We start from the raw sequence: 22,724 nt of genomic DNA, 5'->3' as shown, positions 1-22,724 counted from the left end.
GGAGCTCAGTGCCACCCCTTGCCCCTCACTGGTAGGACTGGCCATCACCCACCCTACATCCCTGAGACCCTGCTGAGGTCTGGAGCAAGGCAGTCTCAGCCTTGGTGGAGAATTGGGGTGGGAAACATCTAAACAAGCTGGATGCCCCAGGCTCTGTGTGGAATTCTAGCTCCAGTCCAGCAGGCAGTCTCAGAGGTGACCATGGGCAGGGAGAGCTGAGGCTGCAGAGGAGAAGGCTCAGAGTCTCTCACCATGTGTGCAAACACCTGATGGGGATGTGGAGAGGACGGGCCAGGCTCTGCTCCAGCTGCCTCGTGACAGGGATTGGAGCTGGCAGAGTCCAAAGGTCCTGGCAGCCTCTGTGTCCTGTGCTGCCCTGGGACGTGTTTGCAGAATTCCCAGAGCAGGTTCCCCCTTCCAAGGGGCTGCAATTCAGATGTTTCAGCCGCTGCTGCTGGGCTGGGGTGGAGGAGCTGTACAACGTGCTAAATGCTCATAAAGAGCAATAATTGCCTCGATTGCCCATTGTTCCCTGGCCAGCAGGAGCGTGGGACCCTGTGAGAGCTCTGCAGAGCTGCCAAATCGCTTCTCCGAGCAGGAATGCCCCGGCAGCCCTGGGATCACTGCATGGAAACTGCTGGGAGCATCCCTGAGTGCCCAGCTTCTATACATCAGCCTTTCTCTGGCTTGAAGGAGAAGCAGCCCTTTGATGAGTGCTGTGTCAGAGGGTTTTCCTGCCGCTGGCAGTGTCGGTTCCGTGGCACGGTTCCAAACCACAGCTCAGGATCGCTGCTGCCTTTGGCGAGGCACCCGCAGCTATAGGAGCTCACTTGAACCCCAGCCAGTGCACACACTTGGCCTCAGCTCTTTGTCCTGAACAATTAGATTTCCCAAACAGCAGGTAGTTGTAGTCAGCTCTGAGAGAAAAAGGGATTTATTTTTTTAACAACATCAAAAAAAGAGGTAGAACGATTTTTCCGGTGTAATCCTCTTGCTGCCTGCCTGCCTCGAGGTTTGTTCTCCCTCAGCCCCAAAGGGAAGGCAGAAGTGTCTGATCCTCCAAAATCGTGGTGTCTGCAGCTGGTACATGAGCTCCCTGAAGGAGCAGGGACTCTGCAGGGAGCTGAGTGTCCCAGAACTGCACAGGGTGTTTGGGTGAGGAGTGAGCTGGGCTGGGCACACCCAGCCTTTCCAGGCTGGTGGCAGCTGGTGCAAACACTGGGAAGTGCAGGTCATGCTGGAGGAGGAGGAGGAAGACTCTGGGATGCCCAGGCAGCTGCAGTGCTGTGCCCTGTGCCTCAGTCAGCCCTTCTTTCCCACACACAGCCCCAGTTTGCCCCGTGTGGATGCTGTTTGCCTTCTCCAGATGAGTGCAGGGACTGGGAGAAGGGGTGGGTGCACACTTGCCACATGTTCCAGCAGCTGTGGCTGCTGGCTCTGGTGCAGGGGCTGCACACCTCGGGGTCATTGCCACTGAGAGCAGTGGGGTGCCTCACTCAGCACTCAGGAGTTGTGTTCCCACTCTGTGGCCTGTGGGATGCTCTGGGTGACTGGAAATGAAGAGTTCACTCTGTCCTGGCTGAGACAGCAGCAGACACTCCCTGGGGCAGTTTCTCACAGTGCAGCAGGGGTTTGTTTTCTACAATTTTTTCCTTCCCCTTGTTTTAGCCTAACAATGTCCTCCTGCCTCTTGTGCCTCATTCCTCTTCTCTCCTTGCTGACTGTGGATCAAGCAGCTCAGGTAGAAGCTTAGCTCTAATCAGAATAAATGTTATGCTGCAGATGGGGAGCATTTTGCTTCCTCACTTTGGTATTATCCTTCCGTTTTGCTTTTTTTTCCTGGGGGGAAGGCACAAGCTCCAATTTCTGTAGGATCAACCTTTTTTACATTCTGACAAGTTAATCAGAAGTCAGGATACTAAATGAGCAATCAGCTGAAATGTGCTGAATCACTGTCACCTTTAGTCTGCATTCATAGACAGCATTTTCCTTTTTTAGCTTTGCCTTCCATTGAAACTGCAATTCCTCTCTCTGTTTGCCTTAAAAGACTCATTAGTCTGACTCAGGCAGAGACAGCCAGGGACCAGTGCTGCTCTCTGGGCTGGCAGGAAAGACCTTGCTGCTTCCACACTCCCATGGCTCCTGTTCCTCTGAGGGCTTTTTCACCCTGGAATTGTTGTTACCTGCTAGAATTAAGTGAAGTAAGAGTTTTCCTGCTGAAACTTCAAGGAAAAGCAAGTGGTAGTGGCTGCTAATCTTTGCAGCACTGCTGGGAATGCACTGGCAAACAGCATCTGAGTCACTGGGAAATGGGTTTTCATTAGTTGTCCTTCAGTTTTGGGTGGGTTTGGTGCTTCTTTTCATTTGGAATATAGGAGAGCAGAAAGCTGTTAAATCCACGGTGGCAAATCTGGCTTTTCATTAGAGGAGCTTCTCCTAATCAGCAGCTTCAGGCAGGAATCACAATAATTATGTGGGAAGAAATGCAGTGGAGAGAATTCCAGTGTAAGGCACCTTCCTTCAGGTGTGCACTCAGGCCCCTCTTGTTCCTGCTGTGAGACCCACCAGGGAATTGCTGCTCCCACCTTGGGAGGGTCTGGAGGAGGGAGTGATCACCTTGAGTGATGCTTGGCAGGGAAGTGCAGCAGCTGGAGTGAAGCTTCAGGCTCCAGGGAGCTTCCCAGAGTGCCTGTGTCAGGCTCTGTTTGTGGGATGCACTCTGTTTATTGCTGTAAAGTGAAGCCAACAAGCTGCTCAGGAGAGCAGCACCTTGCAAATAAGGAAAGAGGCTAAAACTGCTTGTACCAGAGCAATCCACCATGCAGTGGAGTTGGGGATGGATGAAGTTAATAAATACTGTCAGCCAAGCAGCATTTTGTATGGTTTTTTCCTTCCCTCATGGCTTTGACACTCTCCTCACAGAATTTCCTACGCTGCCAGAACAACAAGACAAACTACAACCTGGTGTGTGAGACTCTGCAGTTCCTGGACTGCATCTGTGGGAGCACAACTGGGGGCCTTGGACTTCTGGGTCTGTACATAAATGAGAAGAACGTGGCACTGATCAACCAGACCCTGGAAAGTTTGACTGAGTACTGTCAGGGGCCCTGCCATGAGAACCAGGTAATGGATCCAGAGCTGGGAAATGCTTCTCCCTTTCTCCCTGGGCCCCAGCTCTGCTAGACTGCTGTTGTCTTATAACACTGCTCACTTTACTTGTCCCACAAGTTGGAGGATTTTTTTTCCTTTATAAACTCCTCATAATCAACTTGTTTTTCTCAGGGTCCCCTCTGAGGAGTTGAACCACTCAAAGCAGTAGAAATATTTCTGCTTTGCTAAATTTTGTTCCATTAGACTGGACAGGGAGAGTGGGGAATTTCTGTACTTCAGGTAATCCCAGAATGGATTGGGAGGGGCCTTAAAGCCCACCCAGTGCCACCCCTGCCATGGCAGAGACATCTCCCACTGTCCCAGGTGTTCCCAGCCTCATCCAACCTGGCCTTGAACACTTCCAAGGATGGGGCAGCCACAGCTTCTCTGGGCCAGTTTCTGCTTATTGTCTCCATTTCCTCTTTAATTGAACCGTAATATTGTCCTGAAAGACTGGAATGTGACTTTTCTGTTGTTCTTGTTTCTGGAAGAGAATGTGTGAGGCTGTGCATGCCAGAGAGAGCTGTCAGTGTCCCTCTGCTCTCTGGATCAGGTGGAATTAAACCCTTCAGGTGTTCCAGGTGTGGAGTTCAGTGACAGAGCAGGGCTCTCTCTGGATTTGGAAGGCAGCAAGCTGCTGTTTGTACATTTTAGTTCAGCCCATCCAAAAGCAGGGCTGAAGGGTAGGCAGAAGGTTATGGAAATTCCCATTCTTTGTGCAGACAGCACTGAAGTAGGTGTTGATTGGCACGTTTTTAATAAAGAAAACTCTCCCTAATCTCAGTAAAACACTGTTCCTCCAGCCTGCACACTCTGGCATGGAAATGTTTCATTTATCAGCTGTGGTTCTCCGTGCTTCCTGAGGCCAGGGGCTCCAGCAGGACCATGGCTGAGGAGAGGAAAAGCTCAGAACAAAATGCTTTAATCTTTGTTGTTGCTCTGCCTGGGGCTCTCTGTGCACTGCTCCACCTCGGGCAGCCCACGAGGTGATGACAGAGGGGACTCTGCTGCTCTGGCAGGCCAGCAGCCCAGGCTGGGTTTGGGTTTGCAGTGCAGGCAGTTAGTGCAGGCTGGTGACTTTTCTTTGGACAGAACTGCATTGCTACTCACGAGTCCAACGGCATTGACATCATCACAGCATTAATCCTCAATGACATCAACCCTCTGGGAAAGAAGAGGATGGACCTCGTGCTGGAGCTGAAGGCAAGTGGATGTTCTGTGTGAGGCACAGTAACAGTGAGATAAAATACAATTTTATTGTTGGAATTATGTGGGTGTTTATTGGATCCCAGTATTCGTAAGTGCCCCAAAATTATACATGTCAGCGAGCTGCAGGCAGTGCCCAAAGATTGTTTGTCACAGGTATTTCATCTTCTAAATGGTGACATGGAGCCACCAGTTCTCAGATGGGGAATGCAGGCAGAATATGCTGAGGAATCCTAAAATTACATCCTGTAAAAAATTTAAAGCTGATGAAAACTGTTCTGTTGCTGCTGAGCTTTTACGTGGACAATGGAAGTGAAATTTCTTGTGTTGCAACAACTTTCCTAACACTTTATTGGTGTTGTTTAATTGGTTGACATGAAATCATCCACAGTTCTTTAGGGCTGTCCATATTAATTAAATAATTAGCCCTGGTGCTGGTTTCAAAACACAAAAACACAGGAGCAGGTTCCCCTCTAGCAGCAGCAGTCCCAGAGCACTCTTGCTTCAGCCTGTGCTTGAGAAATATTTCCTTTCTGACTTATTGCCCTGACTGACACTGCAGTGTCTCCTTGCTTTCCGTTGCCGACTCACACCATTATTATGGGTAATGTGGGTTTTTTATTATTGTAAATAAAAAATGCTTTTAGACTCGATTAGCATTATACTTCAAAATTAAATACTTTTATTGGGTTTTATTGTCAGGCATGATGGATTTTAATCTTAATTGTTGGTATTAAAGTAGTCTGGTGCCTTGTGGTAGTTTCCCATTTCCTCCCTGTGTTCTCGGCGTGAGCAGACTGCAGAGTGATTTCAGTTAAAAGCAGCAAGGCACGTCTGTCTTCAGCCCTGGCTGTCCCTTGATTTAATCAGCAGCATCTTCAGCAGAGCTGAGCTGCTCCATTTGGGAGCTCAGAGCTTGTGGTGATGCTGCAGTGTCTTCAAACCAAACCGAAACAACACGAGCATGAAACAGCAGCATCTTTAGAAATTTAAACCTTGTCTGGGGTTAATTTGATGTCTCTCAAAAAGCAGGATTTGGGGAATAAAGTGGTAAAAAATCCTGTTGGGTTGTGTAGGTCAGTAATTAGGGGAGGGGAGGGCTTGGTGAAGGGAGGCTGTGGGAGCCCTGGGCTGGCTGGCACACTCTGCCTGCAGTGGGACCCCAAAGCCCTTCTGGCAGCACAGTGGTGCCACTCAGGCTGGGTACCCTCATTTTTGGCTCCTGGCAGTGATTCCATTGCTTTCCCCTCCCCTCAGAACAATGCCTCCAAGCTGCTCTTGGCCATCATGGAGAGCAGGCACGACAGTGAGAACGCTGAGAGGATCCTCTACAACATGAGGCCCAAGGAGCTGGTGAGTCCTGGGGTCACTCCTGAGCTCCTGGCTCTTCATCTGCACAGGAGACAGAGGGGTGAAAATCCCTTGTGCCCCAAGAGCTGCCCAGTAAGCCATGGCAGGGTTTTGGGGCTGGTTAATGTATGAACTGGTGCAAACACAAGCAGCAGATCCCAGGGTCAGAACATGACACAGTGCAGAGAAGGTGGCCTGGAATTTGTTACCTTCAGGGAAATGTGAGGCTCAGTTTGTTGTGCTGGGCTGAAGCTGAGCTCAGTTCATCCTGGGTGTTGAGAATCCCCCTTTGAGCATCCCTGCTCCCATTCCCTGGGAGTGCCCTCAGCAGCTTCCACCCTCCCCTTGCCTCTGTTCCTCCTGCAGGTGGAAGTGATCAAGAAGGCTTATCTGCAGGGAGAGGTGGAGTTTGAGGATGGAGAGAACGGGGAAGATGTCGCAGCATCTCCCCGGAACGTGGGACACAACATTTATATCCTGGCTCATCAGGTATTGTGTCACCTCCAGTCACAAACTGGGAAAAGCCAGAGTCTGCTTTTCCCTGGAACTGGTATCGTGGCTCATCTCTGAGCCTGACTCACTGCACATAACCTTGTTATCAGAGCAAATCCTAATTTTAATCAGAAACAAAAATAGTATAATGAGAGAAAATTTTGGGAGTTTTCATTTATAGTGGGAAGCAGGCAGGCTCTGGACCGAGTTCCTGAGGACACGTGGCTCAGTTCCTGGCAGCACTGAGCAGCAGTGTATTACTTTTCAGCTGTATCAAAGGTTACTTTATACTCCCAAAGAAATTCTACTCACAGATCAATTAAAGTGTAATCAGAAATCTCAGTCCTTGCCACATTCTGTCTCTGCTGGAGCCAAGCAGAGCCATTGTATTGATACAATGTGTGTTTGAAAGGTAAAAAAAAAAACCAAAGGGGAGAAAAACGTGTCTAAATCTACTTAATATATTGGTGCTACTGCATTGAAGACTTCTTGTTCCTCCAGCATCTGAGCAGACACAACCTCACTGCAGGATGAATTTGGGAGCATCCAGCAGCATTTTTGGAGCAGTGCTCTGTGCATCTGCTGCTGAGTTGATGCAGATTTTCTCTTTGTCCATGCCTGGATCCTTGGGGGATGAGCACACCTTTGGGTTAGGGTGGTGTAGAAGGACAGACCAAACATGAATTTCTGTGTGACCAGAAAGATTCCAGGCAAAGGGTGGAAGAGGATGGGGAAAAGAAGAGTACAACACTGGCATTAAAGAAATACATATTTGAATCATTCTGACTTGCTCCCAAAATAGAGCTGCAGGGTGTCTGGTTGGAACAGAACAAGCCTTCTGTCAACTTTGCCCTTTCCTAGCAGCTGACTGCGTACTATTTCTTTTTTTATGCCAAAAAATCAGAAATTTAATATCACAGAGAGACATCTGGTGTCTCCCACTCCCTGTGCATTCCTTTATTTTAGTTGGCTCGTCACAACAAAGAGCTGCAGAACATGCTGAAGCCAGGGGGTCAGATCGAGGGGGACGAGGCGCTGGAGTTCTACGCCAAGCACACGGCGCAGATCGAGGTAGGAGCTCCTGGGCAGCCCCAGCTTTGTCCTCTGCCTGCCTGGCTGTGGGCTGCTGTCTCTGATACAGAGCCTGCAGACAGTTATTTATTTAATTCCCTGGCAGTGGGGGGGAGCTATTCCTGAGCTGTCATGTGTGGGCTCGGGGATGGAGCTGAGCAGAGCTCTCTTGGCAGGAGAAGTGTGGCTTCGCTTCTGTTACATTTTGGCCGGTGCTGTTGCTGAATCCAGAAAGTTTGTGATAGCTTTTGCCACTCTTTCTGGATTCAAATGACAGTTTGGCCTCCTGTGCCATCTAAGAGCTCTATGAAAGTGAAATGTTCACAAATATGGAGATTTCCTGGAGAAGCTGTGGCTGTCCCATCCCTGGAAGTGTCCCAGGTTGGACAGGGCTGGGAGCAGCCTGGCACAGTGCAAGGTGTCCCTGCCATGGCAGGGGTGGCACTGGATGGGATTTAAAGTCCTCCCAACCCCAACCAGTCCATGGTTCTACAACTTCACAAAACTCTCCAATAAGCAATACAGATATAACTGTTATTCTTTGTACTTGTCCATGGCTCAAATTTGCCAACATTCTTGAACTGGGCCACCACATTGCTCTGAACTGCATCCCAGCTTTGGTGCAGGCTTCTCTGGGCCCCTTGGAAATCCCAGTACTGCCAGAATCAGACCACAGCATAGAAGTCACAATTCTGGAGCTAAACATAGACCCTCTCTGAGAGGTAAATCAAATCAAATCTGCGTGGAGCTGCTGTTCTTTGGAAATGTGTCTGCATGGAGCTTGAGGGGGGGGCAAACAGGCAGGAGGCAAGGGCTGAGAGCCCTGAGGAGCAGGGCTGACGGGCTGCTGTGCAGATTGTCAGGTCGGACCGCACCATGGAGCAGATCGTGTTCCCCGTGCCCAGCATCTGCGAGTTCCTCACCAAGGAGTCCAAGCTGCGCATCTACTACACCACCGAGCGCGACGAGCAGGGCAGCAAGATCAACGACTTCTTCCTCAAGTCTGAGGACCTCTTCAACGAGATGAACTGGCAGAAGAAGCTGCGAGGTGGGTCAGTGCTGCTCCGCTGAGCTCAGGGTTTGGGGTTTGTTTGGGGATTTTGGGATGGGAAGCTCTGGCTGAGCAGCAGGTGGTTCCCCAGGGGGGCAGCAGCCTCCAGGATTGTTTGCAGTTCAGGAGTGGCAGGATGCTGGGGTAGAGGCAGGCTGGGTGCTGCAGCAGTGGGGACCCTCTGGAGAGGATCCAGGGCAGAGCAGCAAGGAGCAGCACAGGTTGTTGTTTTGAGATCCAGCAGGAAGGAACAAATGTGAGAAGGAGTAGCTGAGATGGGGAGGAGCAGTGGCCTGTGCTGGATGCAGGGGGAGTGAGGCTGGGCAGTGCACAGGGCTGGACTTGATGGCTGTAAAGGTCTTTTCCAGCCATAAAGATTCTCTGGACTTAGGACAACTTTAGGAATGGAGATGTTTAAGGACAAGTTAAAGATGGATTTCTCAGTACTGGTAAGGTAGAATTCATCCTTTCTTGGCAAGCAGACTGGCTGACTCCCTTCCATCCCTGTGATGCTAAAATATCTGAACACAGGTGTTTTCAAGCACTGATTTTCCCTCTGATGTTCCCACTGGCAGCTGGGAAATCCCTTAAAATGATATTTTAATTTACTCAGTGCCACACATCTCCCAGTAAACCTTCTAGCTCATTTGCTTCATTTTTTTGTTCTTGTTCTGCTGAAGGCTGAGTGCTGCAGCTGAGGCTCAGTGGGCAGAGCTGAGAGCTGGCCAGCAGTGACCCTGAGAAATGGGAGATCAGGCAGGACCCTCCTGCTCCAGCCCTGCCCTCTGAGAGCTGCTCCCCTCCCCTGCAGCAGCTCCACTCCAGTTTTCAGTGCAAGAGCAGGACTGGTCTGGAACCCCCTCTTGGAGCAGATGTGGGACTGCTTCCAAAAATCTGACAGCTCTGCAAGAAATCTGGGAGTGTGACATCCTAAACAAATTGTAACTTCAACAGCATCCATATATTCTGTTAGATTTTGTTGTTTGAGTCACTTTGTCTTTGAGGCTGTCTCCAAGCAAGCTGTGAAGGCATCCATCATTAACAACAAACCACAAATTAGCCAAGATCCACCTGCAGAGATGGAGAATATTTCTTTTTTCTTCAAAACACAGGGATAATTTATTCTGTCTCTAATATTCAGGTCTTGTCTGGTCTCTGAGTGATTTTTTTTGCATTCCTACAATTGTTTCTCACATTTTTAGTGAGTTTGTGTTGGAGCTGTGACCCCTGGCAGCGCTGTGTGTGCTCATGTGATGCCACTTTAGAGTTTATTCAACCCTCCAAAAAACTTCTAAAATAAAGACCCATGTACTTCTCCCTTCAGCTCATGGTGCTGGCCCATAATCTGAGCACCAGAAGCCTCTTAATTGTTAATTAAGAATGGAAATGAGCTGCCAAAGCCAGGCAGAAGCACTACACAGACACTTTCCATCTCCAAAGGAAGGTGTAAAGTTAAACCTGGACCTTTATAATCACCCTTATATATTTCATATAAATTAATTAAATCTGGTTATAAATTCTTCCAGTTAAAAGGGATCTGAGAACATTGAGAGATTATGGAATTTTTTACCTCTTTGTTGCTGGGGGTGTTAGAGGAGGGGATTTGCTGGACAGACCTAGGAGCTACTGTGAAGCTCAGAATTGCAGCATGTAATATATTACCCTTCAGCCCCAAAGTCTGCATTTTCAACCTGTTCCTAGATTTTACTGAGAGCTTTTTCTTTACTGTCTGATGTCTAAGCACGCTGCCTCCTTCCACCAGGGCAAAACAGTTCCTTTCCCTTCTTTGAGAGCATTTTTAATGGATTTTTTTCACTGCTCTGGATTTCAGGAGGATACAATTTGCTGTGCAGTAAGCCTGCAGGAGCTAAAATCAGGGGGATTTTGCCAGGCTGCAGAGGGAATTGCTGCAAGGCAGCTCCTTGGCTGCTTTGTTGACCTTGAGTTCACGACCACTTCAGCAGAGAAATCTTTCTGCTTTCTGCCTCTTGGTTCTGGCTGCAGGGATTATTAAAATCAGGAGTGTTTTTGAGAAGTATTTCTGTGTAACATTAAGGATTTAAATGTGCTGGTGGATTGTGCATGGAGCTCTGTGCAGATGTGCTTTGCCCCCAGGGCAGAGGGAAGGCCAGGGAGCTTCACCCCAGGTAATTCTGGGGCTGTTTTGGGATGTTCTCAGCAGAAAATGAATGTGCAGGTGGCACTGGCTGGTGCAGGTGAGCTGCTGGCAGCAGCAGGGCACACAGGGATGGGGCTGGAGCTCGTTTTCCTCCTCCAAATTGTTCTTGGTGTGACTCTGAGTACAAAGTGTATTATTAGGGGAAGCCTCAAGTGTTTGGTCTCTGCAGTTTCTCAGCTTACCTCTTGCTGCTGCTAAACCATGTTTGAAACAGGCATCCTTTGCCTTAAAACATCATCTAGGAAACTTGAAGGGCCCCCAAGATGAAAGATAATTAAATAAACTGCAGAATAAGCCATGAATATTATTACTTTTGATGCTGTGCTTTTGGGCAAACTGAAAACAAGCTTGTTTTGGTGGTGATATTTTTATTTTATAGAAACCTCTTATTTTTACTAAACCCTCCATTAAAAAGAAATCATTTTCTGTGTTGCAGCTCAGCCCTTCCTGTACTGGTGTGCTCGGAACATGTCCTTCTGGAGCAGCATTTCCTTTAACCTGGCTGTCCTCATGAACCTGCTGGTGGCATTTTTCTACCCATTCAAAGGAATTCGAGGAGGTACTGATAATTAACCCAAAAAAACCACGTGAACAAATGAGGTGGCATGAGCCAAATTCTGCTGTTTACATCACTGGGGGTAGGAGAACAGAATTTGGCTTTTTAAATTGCCTTGTTTTAAATGGTGCTGTTGTCTTTTTCTTTCTTGAGGCATTTTTTAAGGAAGATGTAGAGCCATGCTTTTTCCTGGGGGAAAAAAATTACCCAAGACAAACATCCACCTTTAATTGCTTGACTGTTCTACTTTGGTTTAAAGTCCTGTAATTAAGGACTGAGCTAAAAATAGGCAAAATGTTGATTGTGTTGTTTTCCTTGAGCTTGCAGTTTATTAATGACATTTTCCACACACTTTTCCTGGTGCTCCAGGAGGCCCCTGAGTGCTGGGAGTGGGTCCAGCCCCTCCCCAGAGCTGCACCTGGGGCAGGGCAGGGCTGGAGTTGGGAAATCACAGGGATGTTCTCAGCAGTGTCACGTGCATCACTTGCACAATGGTGAGAATGTCTAGGTAGGAGATTTTTCCTTGTGTGGAGGGAGTTTGCATCCTGAAAAAGGGATATTTTAGACCAAATCCCTGTGCTCCTGAGAGGGGGAAAAGTGCAGTTTTGCCTTCTGCCATCAGGACCAGCAGGCTGTGGCTGTCCCCCAGTGTCACAGCCGTGTCAGCAGAGTGGGGACAGCCCAGATCCTGGCTGGAGGGTTCTAACAAACCCAAAAAACAACTGAATTTCTGTCTCTGGTTGCAGAGATCCCAAGTTAGCTCTGAATTTATGGCTGCCAGGAAAGCTGCTGGTTAAATGAGTTCCCTGAGATTACAAACTGCAAGACTGGGGGGGATTGTTTGGCATTTTGAAGATGCCCTACCCTACATATTTGAAATTCTTTATTTATCAGGTAACATTTTGGTAAAACCTCTTCCTCTTCTAGAGGAATCCAAAAAGTAAAATAAATAAATACATGTGTATCTTATATTTAGCTTAAAAAAAAAAAAAAAGACTCTTCCAAACAGACTGTTTGGGGGAAGTTGTCAGTGTCTTGAATTGCTCAGACACGGTGAACTGAGCAGCTGATGAGCATCTGACAGTAGCAGAAGCTGTAAAACTTCTGACTTGAGGAGCAGAAACAAAACTGGATGCCTGGAATTGGGTACTGGAATGGTGAGAATTCCAGAGACAGGGAGAGCTTCTGCTGGTTGCCTGTTCCTCCTGCCTGTGGCTGTGCAGGGACTCCCAGCAGGGCTTTGGGGTCAGGCTGGGGGCAGAAGTTGAGGAGTGACCCCTCTGAGCCCTGCTGTGCCCCAGGGTGACACTGCTGGGTCCTGGCACTGCCCTCCTCGTGCTGCTGGGGTTTGGGCTGGAACCAGGAGGGTGTTCCAGGGCCTCTGTCACTCCAGGTGTTTCCTCAGAGCTGCTGCAACTCCTGAAAGCAAATCTATCCCCAGTAAATCTTATTTAGATTTTAGAGCAGTCATTCCTGAAGAAGCTGCTGCACATTTCCTCTGTCCCCTCTCCCTGCTGTTGCTTGTTCCCACTCAGTGGCTCCATTCCCAGCTCTGCACCTTGTGCTGTGACAGCTCCAGGAGCCCAAACTCCCCCCAGGCAGCCAAAACAGCTGCTCAACTTTACGCTTATTAACTTTTAATTTCCATCCATCCTCTGCTGTCTTTATTAATCTGCAGTGATTTGGAACAAGATTAAATGGCTGCTCGTGGTAGTCAGATGAGAGTAATATTTCCTAAGCTGCCTGAATTTGGGAGCAGGGGGGGAAAAGGCCCTGAGTGAGGATTTTGCCAGTCAGACACAAGTTCTGTGAGAATGTGCTTGCAGAAAGGCTGCAGAGTGCTCTGGAATTTGGGGGGTTTTGCTTTTTTGGCTGTTGAGGAACCAATTGCTTGAAGACAAAAATTTTAAGTCAGCTTTGAGAAAGAGGTGTCTCACATTCTGCATCAGCCTGGGGTGAATGGTGTTTTGGGCTGAATCTCTTTTATGGCTCTTTCAGGGAAGTTTATTTTTAGCTACACAGGCTTGGTGTTGTGTAAGCAGCCAGTCTCAGGGGGCAGCCTAAATAGACCCAGAAACAGCAAGTGATGGCAAAAATGGTACCGGGCTCTGACCAAAAGCACATCAGGGGGCTCTGGGGGAGTGTCCTCACCTGCCCAGGCCCTGCCCCTGCACAGCACAGCCCTCAGGTGTGCAGGCAGTGAACACCAAAATGAACATCCTGTAGTACTTACATTTGTGTCATGATTTAGTAACAGGTTTGTGATTAAAACCTGCTGAAGGCTTTGGGCTCAGATGCTGCTGCTGTGCAGTGAGGGCTGGGTGATGCTCCCCAAAAACAGAACAGCTGGCAGTGCTCTGCTCAGTGTGGTTATACTGATGCCTGGGGATGCTGACCTGGAGCAGAGGCTGGGCAGAGTTAAAGGAATAAAGCAGGATTTATTAAAAACCCTTCCAAGGATTCCCCTCGGGCAGTGCAAGAGCCTGGCCATGGCTGCACCCAGGATGGATCCCAGTCAGGAGTTTCACACTTTTATCAGTTTTGTTCCATTTCCACATTGGGGTTCATTGTCCCATTCCAGCTCCAGGTTCTGCAGTCTCAATTCTCTCCTCAATTCTCTGTTTGCACTTTTTGGGGCTGGAGCTGCAGCCTGTCCTTGGTTCTGGGCTGGACAAGGATTGCTGTGTGTGCTGAGCTGGGAGGAGAGCTTGGGACACTGTATGGAGTTCAGAGTTATAATGCAGGGCAGAGTCTGGGAATGCAGAGGCTCAGACTGGAGGCAGCAGTGCAGGTGGGGTTTGCTCTGCCCTGCAGGCACGCTGGAGCCCCACCTGTCGGGGCTGCTGTGGACAGCCATGCTCATCTCCCTGGCCATCGTCATCGCGCTGCCCAAGCCCCACGGCATCCGCGCCCTCATCGCCTCCACCATCCTGCGCCTCATCTTCTCCGTGGGGCTGCAGCCCACCCTCTTCCTCCTGGGAGCCTTCAATGTGAGTGAGGGGCTCTGCTGGCCCTCTCCTGCCCCCTCTGTAAGGGTTCCTTGGCTCTGGGTGGGGGTGAAACAGGCTGGAGGTGGCGTGGGGCTGCGGGAGGAGTGATTCCCTCCTTGGGCTGCTCCTTGCACAGGGCTCTGGGTTGTTCATTTAATCCTGGCTCCCCAGGCTGCAGACAGAGCTCTGAGGTTTTGCTCAGTGTAGGAACAGCTCCAGCCTCAGACAGACACGGGGAGGAATGACCCTAAAGCACGTGGTTCTTCACCCAAACTGCCTCAGTGTGTGTGGGGATGTGTGAGGCTCACTGAATGATGCATTGTGAGTCTGATGGGGAGCTGGGAAGGGGCTCAGGGGGGACCTTGTGGCTCTGCACAGCTCCCTGACAGGAGGGAACAGCCAGGGGGGTCAAGCTCTGGGAGCAGGGAACAGGACAGGACAAGGAATGGCCTCAAGCTGTGCTGGAGAGGCTCAGGGTGGGCACCAGGAGGAATTTCTTCATGGAAACAGTGGTCAGGCATTGGAAGGGATTGCCCAGCAAAGTGCCAAGTTACCTCCAGCTTGAAAAACCAGTCTGTTTTCCCTGATGTTGTAATTTATGGCTGATCTTTCCCTAGGTCTGTAATAAAATCATTTTCCTGATGAGTTTTGTGGGTAACTGTGGGACCTTCACACGAGGATACAAGGCCATGATCATGGATGTGGAGTTCCTCTACCACCTGCTGTACCTGCTGATCTGTGCCCTGGGGCTCTTCGTGCACGAGTTCTTCTACAGCCTCCTGGTGGGTGTTTGCTTGGCCCTCAGAGCATCTTCTGCTCTCTTTGTGAGGTCTCATCTTGGGCATATGCAGGAAAATTTCTGCTCTTCTGCTGGGAAACTGTTGAGCAGACACTGGGAAGAGCCACAGACTGGAGGTGTTCTTTAGGAGAAGTCACTGGGGGAGACAGCAGGACTCCTGCCACATCCCTTTTGCTGCTGTGAGACTTCCTGCACAGACAGACAGGGAGAGGACATTGGGGGGTGGTTTTAAACCAAAAGAGGAGAGGTTTAGATGAGATATGAGGAAGGAATTGTTCCTTGGGAGGGTGGGCAGCCCTGGCACAGGTGCCCAGAGCAGCTGTGGCTGCCCCTGGATCCCTGGCAGTGCCCAAGGCCAGGCTGGACACTGGGGCTGGAGCACCTGGGATGGGGAAGGTTCCCTGCCTGTGGGGTAGAATTAGATGGGCTGTGAGGCTTTGCTGTGTTTTTATCAATGACTGTAACACAGTGTCTGTGCTTCCTGAGCAGCTGGATGACTTGGGAGTGTTTCCACAGCTGTGTCCAGGCTCCAGCCCTCATGGGATGGACACAGATCCTGGCACACATGTTCCTTCTGCCTGGGGTGGGATTCACCTGGCACAGCACAATGCTTCCAAGAGTAACACTGAAGGAAGGGATCTAGTGTTGGTGGAGAGCATGTGTCACTGTTGAAGCAAAGCTGAAATCCCATTCAGAACAGGCTATTTCTGTCCCTTTGCTTGGTGTTTGCCACATCCTCTGGTACCTGAGCTGGTTATTTGCTGTGGTCATAGAGGTCCAATTTAACTCATACCTGTCCTGTGATCCACCAGCATAGCCACAACCTGCCTGGGCTCTGCCCCAGCAAAAAACGGAGGAAACATCAGCAGAGAAATCTAAACACAGAATTTGGGAACTCAATAAATTAAAATGTAGAGAAAATAGCAAGCTGCAATCTGAAGTGAGCTGTTTGGAGGCTGCGAGGGGTCACTGTAAAAACCAGCTGGGAGCTTGGTGTGTGTCCCAGTGGGGCAGGAGCATCCTGCTGGCTGCCCAGGGGCACAGCTGCCTCAGCCCCTGCTGCTCCCTGCCTGGCAGCAGGGCTGTGGCCCACGTGCTGTTGGCTGTCCCCAGCTCTTTGACCTGGTGTACCGGGAGGAGACGCTGCTCAACGTCATCAAGAGCGTGACGCGCAACGGGCGCTCCATCATCCTGACGGCCGTGCTCGCCCTCATCCTGGTCTACCTCTTCTCCATCGTGGGCTACCTCTTCTTCAAGGATGACTTCATCCTGGAAGTGGACAAGCTCCCCAACGAGACCCTGCTGCCAGGTCAGTGCCAGCAGCTCGTTCCCTGTCAGATTTTGTTCCCCCAGGCGTTGATAGGACAAGGGAACGGCCTCAGGCTGGACAGCAGCAGGAATTTCTCCATGGAAAGGGTGCTCAGGCCTTGGAAGGGGCTGCCCAGGGAGGTTTGGAGTGCTTATCCAAGCAGGTGTCCAAGGAAGGGCTGGAGGTGGCACTCAGTGCTCTGGGTTGGTGACATTGAGTGGTGACAATCCACTCAATGAAGAATCTTGGAGGTCTTTTCCAGCCTCAGTGAATCTGGGATTCTGTGAAATAAAAATGCTTTTGTTGTTGACTTTAAAACCACACTTCACACATGGAATGTGTAAATCAGGAAGCACTGTGCCCTTCCAAACTCTAGGGTAAGACACTGCTCTAAATGCTCGTAATCACACACTGGGTGTGATGGGAGCCCTAATTCCTGAGAACACCTTGCAGGCTGTTCCAGCATCCTTTGATTCAGCATTTTGTGGTTGCAGATCACACAGAGGCAGGTGAGACCATGACTGGAGAGTTCCTCTACTCAGATGTGTGCAAGTTAGGGAGCAATGAAAACTGCTCCTCCATCATCCCCTCCGACCGTAAGTACCACTCTGGAACTCCAACTCACACCCTGAGTTTCCACTCTGTTCTTAGTTAATCACCTTCAATTAAAATAATTTCCTTAAAAAACCCTATGCAATAAATTTGGGAACAAATCTATCACGACATTAACTTGAAATAGGATTAATTTAGGCCAGCAGCATAAATAACATTTGTTACATGAAGTGACTAAAGCAGAGAAACTTAGAACTTAACCAGACTTCATAAAACACTGTCAGACTCTTTCATTTTCTGCATCAATTGGAGAAGGAAGAGATGCAGTTTTCCTCTTTGCAAAGTTTATTATTTTAAAGCATGAGGCTATTAAATGTGATTTCAGAGGATAATGCCCTGTGAAATATGGTTTATTGGCAGCATTGTTCCATCTCAAACTAAGGAAACTGTTTTAATATCATGGCAGGAAGTACTGGATGGATTAAGTAGACAAGAGTGGGTTTGGAGATCAAGAAAGTGAGATATTACCTGGGTATTGAAATATTTCAGTTTTATTTCTAGAAAATGTAATTTCCTTGTGGGAGATTTACAGTGCTGGCTGGGAGGGGCAGACAGAACATCCCAGTTTCTCTGGGAAGGGCAGCCCTTGCATGGCCATCAGAGGTCAGTGATGGCCACCAGCCCTGCTCACAGGAGGAGAGGGCTCTGCTTTCTCCTCTCTGAGAGAGTCAAATTCAGCCTTGCTGCAGGAAAAGCTGCTTCTCTCAACTCTGGCTGCAGGAAGGAAAACTCAGGGATGGTTTTGCACCACAAGTAATCAGCATATAGGGCAGGGTCTTGTGTGGTCAGGGATGTTGATGGTGCCCCAGATTTGGGTGCTGCTCTGGGGTTTTGGTTATTTCAGGGTTGCACAGGGCTGTGGGAAGGTGGGATCTGCTCATGAGCATTTTTGTGATGGAATGAAAGTAGTGAGGTTTTGCATGGGTGCAGGGGAGTGTGTGAGGTCAGGGAATGGATTTTAGCAGCTCTGCCAGTGAAACAGCGAAGTTGGAGCCTTGAGCTGGGCGAGGAGAAGGTCAGGAGTGTGTTGCTGCTTTTCTGGCAGAATGCTGTTTCCACAAGCACTGATCTTTTAGCCATTTGAAAGCTCTGAGTGGAAGTTGCCATTTTGAGTGCAGCCCAAAGGCTGTGCAATCTGTCAGGCACCAGGGGAGAGTGGAAGAGGCAACACTTTGTCCTCTGAGCTGTCAAAAAGCTCGGATTCTGTATAAACAGGCATCTGGTGATCTGAGCTGTGCCTGAGAGCTGGGATGGAAGAGATTGCACAGAGCCACAGGCAGCAGCTCAGGCACTGAAGGAGGCTGGTGCTGGGAGAGCAGGGCAGGGAGGAGAGCTGCTGCCAGGGCGGCTCTGGAGAGGATCCAGGGGTGATGAGGGGTCTGGAGCATCTCCCTTAGGGGAGAGACTGTTCAGGGAAGGCTGAGAGGGGATCCCATCAGTCCGTACCCTATCCCCAAGGGTGTCAGAGAGTGGGTTCAGACCCTTCCCAGTGACAGGACAAGGAGCAGTGGCCATAAACTAAACCAGGTTTTGCTTCTTTCCATGGAGGGGGCATTGCCCTGGAGCAGCTGCCCGTGGAGTTTTCCTTTCTGGAGCCATCCCAACCCCACCTGGAGCTGCTCCTGTGTCCCTGCTCCAGGTGGCCCTGCCTGGGCAGGGGTTGGATGGGTGATCTGCAGAGCTGCCCCCAGCCCCATGCTGCTCTGTGATAATTTGGGGAACGAACCTACAGCGATTTGCAACACAGGCTGGCAGTCTGAGGGGGGAGAGAGCAGCCAGCAGAGAATGGAGAGCAGGATCTAGAGCTAATCTTGGCTGTGAAACGTGTCTTTGCTTGCTGTGTTCCCAGAGCTGCTCTCTGAGGAGATGGAGGAAGAGAACAAGGAGCATACGTGCGAGACGCTGCTGATGTGCATTGTTACTGTACTGAGTCACGGGCTCAGGAGCGGGGGTGGAGTCGGGGATGTGCTCAGGAAACCTTCCAAGGAGGTAAATCACCCTGCGGGGGGAGGAGCTGCTGAGCCGGCTGGGAGCTGCTCTGCTGGGGGAGTGTGCGAGCAGGAGCAGCACAGGGGATGCTCTGCTCACCTGGGGTCTGTGCTGGGGACACACACCTGCCCCTGCTCACCTGGGGTCACACAGCCCCTGCCCCTGCTCACCTGGGGTACACAGCCCCTGCCCCTGCTCACCTGGGGTCACACAGCACCTGCCCCTGTTCACCTGGGGTACACAGCCCCTGCCCCTGCTCACCTGGGGTCACACAGCACCTGCCCCTGCACACCTGGGGTCACACTGAGCACCTGCACACCTGGGCTCACACAGCCCCTGCACCTGCACACCTGGGGTCACACAGCACCTGCACACCTGGGGTACACAGCCCCTGCCCCTGCACACCTGGGGTCACACAGCACCTGCTCTGCACACCTGGGGTCACACAGCACCTGCACACCTGGGGTCACACAGCACCTGCTCTGCACACCTGGGGTCACACAGCACCTGCTCTGCACACCTGGGGTCACACTGAGCACCTGCACACCTGGGGTCACACAGCCCCTGCTCTGCACACCTGGGGTCACACTGAGCACCTGCTCTGCACACCTGGGGTCACACTGAGCACCTGCACACCTGGGGTCACACAGCCCCTGCTCTGCACACCTGGGGTCACACTGAGCACCTGCTCTGCACACCTGGGGTCACACTGAGCACCTGCACACCTGGGGTCACACAGCCCCTGCCCCTGCACACCTGGGGTCACACAGCCCCTGCCCCTGCACATCTGGGGTCACACAGCACCTGCTCTGCACACCTGGGGTCACACTGAGCACCTGCACATCTGGGGTCACACTGAGCACCTGCACACCTGGGGTCACACAGCCCCTGCCCCTGCACACCTGGGGTCACACAGCACCTGCCCCTGCACCCAGGCTTCTCCCTGGGGTCACACGGCCTGGGGGCTGCCCAGAGCCAGCAGGCTGAGCTCTGGATGTTTAGGAGCTGGAGGAAGGAGATGAGCACACACCAGTGAGGGAGGAGCACAGGGTGGCACAGGAAGATGCTGAGGTAGCTGCTGGGTGCCAGTGGCACAGATTTTGTGGGAGCATCCCTAGGGAGATGTCAGATGGGAGGGATGAGAGGACAGGGACCAGGCTGGGTTGGTGGCAGAGTGGGGGAGGAAGGATGGATGTGGTTTGGAGCTGTCATCAGAGTGAGCACCAGGCTGAGCTGCAGGAATTTTCCATAACACATCCTTGCTCCCCCCTGACTGCTGTTCAAGCTGTTTGTGTCCATCACTTAGGAAGGAATTCCTCCCTGGGAGGGTGGGCAGCCCTGGCACAGGTGCCCAGAGCAGCTGTGGCTGCCCCTGGATCCTGGCAGTGCCCAAGGCCAGGCTGGACACTGGGGCTGGAGCACCTGGAACAGTGGGAGGTGTCCCTGCCAGGGCAGGGCTGGCATTGGGTGGGATTTAAATCCCTTCCCACCCATTCTGCAATTCTCTGATGATTCTGTGACCTGAGGTTCAGGCTGTCACTCCCAAAGCCACACTGGGGGCAAGGCTTTTTTGTTTTACCTGACATTTCAAAGTTTTTTTTTATACAACTTAGCCTTCACAGTTACTTAATTCTTAATAATAAGGTTGGCACTTGAGTGGCAGGATGATTGTGAAAATGAGGGTTGGATGTTTTGGGTATTCAGGCCTGCAATAAATGTGGAATGTGTAGTGAAAAGTCTAGCTTAGTGTCCATTTACATGGTTGTTAAATGCAATTAATGGTATTACATTGCAGTAAAAGACTTTATGGTCCACACTGATCCTCTGTTGATATACTGCAGACAATATAAGGATATAATTTGGAAGGGCTTCAGGGAGGGGTGAGAACAAATTTCAGTGTGTGAGAGTTTTTTCTCTTGTGAAAGTGAGAGAAGTCCCAAATCTTGGACACAGGAAGAGCAGCTCTGCAGAGATCCCACACTGGCAGATGACTAATTTGGCTTTTCTTTCAGTGATTTTTGCATTTCAGTTTTATTTAATGTTTTGAGTTGTGAGCTCCCTTGGAGCATCAGCAGTGGAGACTCTCAGGGAAGGGGGTGTGGGGCAGGCTGGTAATGAGGGTGAGATGGGTCCCTAATTGGGCTGTTAATAATTAAAAAATGTTTCTTGCAGGAACCTCTCTTTGCTGCTAGAGTGATCTATGATCTGTTGTTCTTCTTCATGGTCATCATTATTGTCCTGAACCTGATTTTTGGGGTGATCATTGACACTTTTGCTGATTTAAGGAGTGAAAAACAGAAGAAAGAAGAAATTTTAAAAACAACTTGCTTTATTTGTGGTAAGTGTGGAGACCCTTAACAAGAAGGGGTTACTCTGGGTGAGCTGCAGACTCCCAGGAGAAAAGCTTTGAGCTCCTGGCTGCTGCTCCCTGCATTCCTCAGCCAGTTCATGTTCTGGGACCACGTGCCCTGAGCTTGGCAGCAGCAGCAGATGGGGAATGCTCAGGTACCATTTTTCCTCAAGACTTCAGTTCTTGCTTCTCCTCTGCTTCAGAACAGTTTCCTGTTGGAGCAGGAGGGGTTTTTATGAGCAGTCACTTTTCCAGGGTGCTGCCTGAGGAAGCTTTTCCCAGAGCAGGCTGGAGTGGAGGTGCTGTGCTGCCATGTCCTGCCATGTTACATAACACAGCCTGACAGGAGAACCTTTGGAAGTTTGCTTTTGCTATCAGTCTGCCCAAAAATAGGAGATGTGTTATGAAATCCAGCAAACTGCTTGCTACAGGGTTGTTGCCTTTTTTTAACCAATTTTTTTTCAGTTATGTATAATAAATATAAGTACTACTCGTTACACTTTGCTCTTTGTCTTCCTCCTCTTTTTCCTCTTTCTCATCTGATCTTTTTTTCCTTTTATTTCTCTTTTTCTTTCTCCTCTTCTTCTTTCTTTCTCTTCTTCTTTCTCTTCTTCTTTCTCTTCTTCTTTCTCTTCTTTCTCTTCTTCTTTCTCTTCTTTCTCTTCTTTCTCTTCTTCTTTCTCTTCTTTCTCTTCTCTTTCTCTTCTTCTTTCTATTCTTACTCTTCTTTCTCTTCTTTCTCTTCTTCTTTCTCTTCTTCTTTCTCTTCTTCTTTCTCTTCTTCTTTTCTTCCTTCTCTTCTTCTTTCTCTTCTTCTTTCTCTTCTTCTTTTCTTCCTTCTCTTCTTCTTTCTCTTCTTCTTTCTCCTCTTCTCCTCTTCCTGGGTATTTGTCAGATTTAATCCTGATTTGCAGTGTCCATTCCAGGATGACTGTGACTCCCAGAAGTGCAGCAGGCTTTAGGAGTCAGTTTTGTTCTAGGGCTGATTTTCCTGGTCCCCAGCTGGCAAACACTCAGGGTTCTCCCTGTGTCCCCCTCACAGGTTTGGAGAGAGATAAGTTTGACAACAAGACTGTCACCTTTGAAGAGCACATTAAGGAGGAGCACAACATGTGGCACTACTTGTGCTTTATTGTCTTGGTGAAAGTCAAAGATTCCACAGAATACACAGGACCAGAGAGTTACGTGGCAGAAATGATCAAGGTGAGGTTGACTTTTTTTTTTTTTTTTTCTAGATTAGACCAATCCAGTGGAATATTTGGTACAGTGCTCTGTATTGTATTTAATTTATTTAGTAAATGTAGCTGTGACTTCTGAGAGCACCCTGTGTGTGTGCTGGGGTAGGTGGCAGTGAGTGGTGACAGCCAGGTGGATCAGGGGAATGGAACCTGTTCTGCCTTAAATTCACTTTTATTTTCAAGCTGGTGGAAGTGTCTGAAGCACAACCAACAGGTTATAACCTGTCCTGGTATAAATATCCCCAGCTGACTTGTAGGATTTGTTGTCATATGATTTGAGCTTATTATCACAGAAAACTACAATTAATGTCTACTCAATTGGAAGGGCTTTTAATGAGAGAATTAAAAGCCTCATCTCTGCCAAGCTGCAGGTTCAGAGCTC

General features: G+C 49.8%; 1 protein-coding gene across 5 annotated transcripts in view; it reads left to right on the top strand.

Moving 5' to 3' along the window:
• ITPR1 (inositol 1,4,5-trisphosphate receptor type 1) overlaps positions 1–22,724 on the top strand; it is a 164,397-nt gene that overhangs the window by 124,807 nt on the left and 16,866 nt on the right. For all 5 annotated transcript variants that reach the window (XM_056501261.1, XM_056501259.1, XM_056501263.1 and 2 more), the window contains 14 exons: positions 2,923–3,123; positions 4,243–4,353; positions 5,614–5,709; positions 6,073–6,195; positions 7,165–7,269; positions 8,125–8,317; positions 10,936–11,058; positions 13,870–14,045; positions 14,663–14,827; positions 15,958–16,153; positions 16,648–16,749; positions 18,615–18,754; positions 20,927–21,092; positions 22,147–22,307. In XM_056501261.1, coding sequence (XP_056357236.1) covers positions 2,923–3,123; positions 4,243–4,353; positions 5,614–5,709; positions 6,073–6,195; positions 7,165–7,269; positions 8,125–8,317; positions 10,936–11,058; positions 13,870–14,045; positions 14,663–14,827; positions 15,958–16,153; positions 16,648–16,749; positions 18,615–18,754; positions 20,927–21,092; positions 22,147–22,307 — 2,058 coding nt within the window. The remainder of the gene's footprint in view (positions 1–2,922; positions 3,124–4,242; positions 4,354–5,613; positions 5,710–6,072; positions 6,196–7,164; positions 7,270–8,124; positions 8,318–10,935; positions 11,059–13,869; positions 14,046–14,662; positions 14,828–15,957; positions 16,154–16,647; positions 16,750–18,614; positions 18,755–20,926; positions 21,093–22,146; positions 22,308–22,724) is intronic.

The sequence above is a fragment of the Oenanthe melanoleuca genome, chromosome 12 (genome assembly GCF_029582105.1).
Source record: "Oenanthe melanoleuca isolate GR-GAL-2019-014 chromosome 12, OMel1.0, whole genome shotgun sequence".
Lineage (NCBI taxonomy): Eukaryota > Metazoa > Chordata > Aves > Passeriformes > Muscicapidae > Oenanthe > Oenanthe melanoleuca.
Note: the sequence above shows the minus strand (reverse complement) of the source record. Positions and strands in the feature narration are given on the sequence as shown.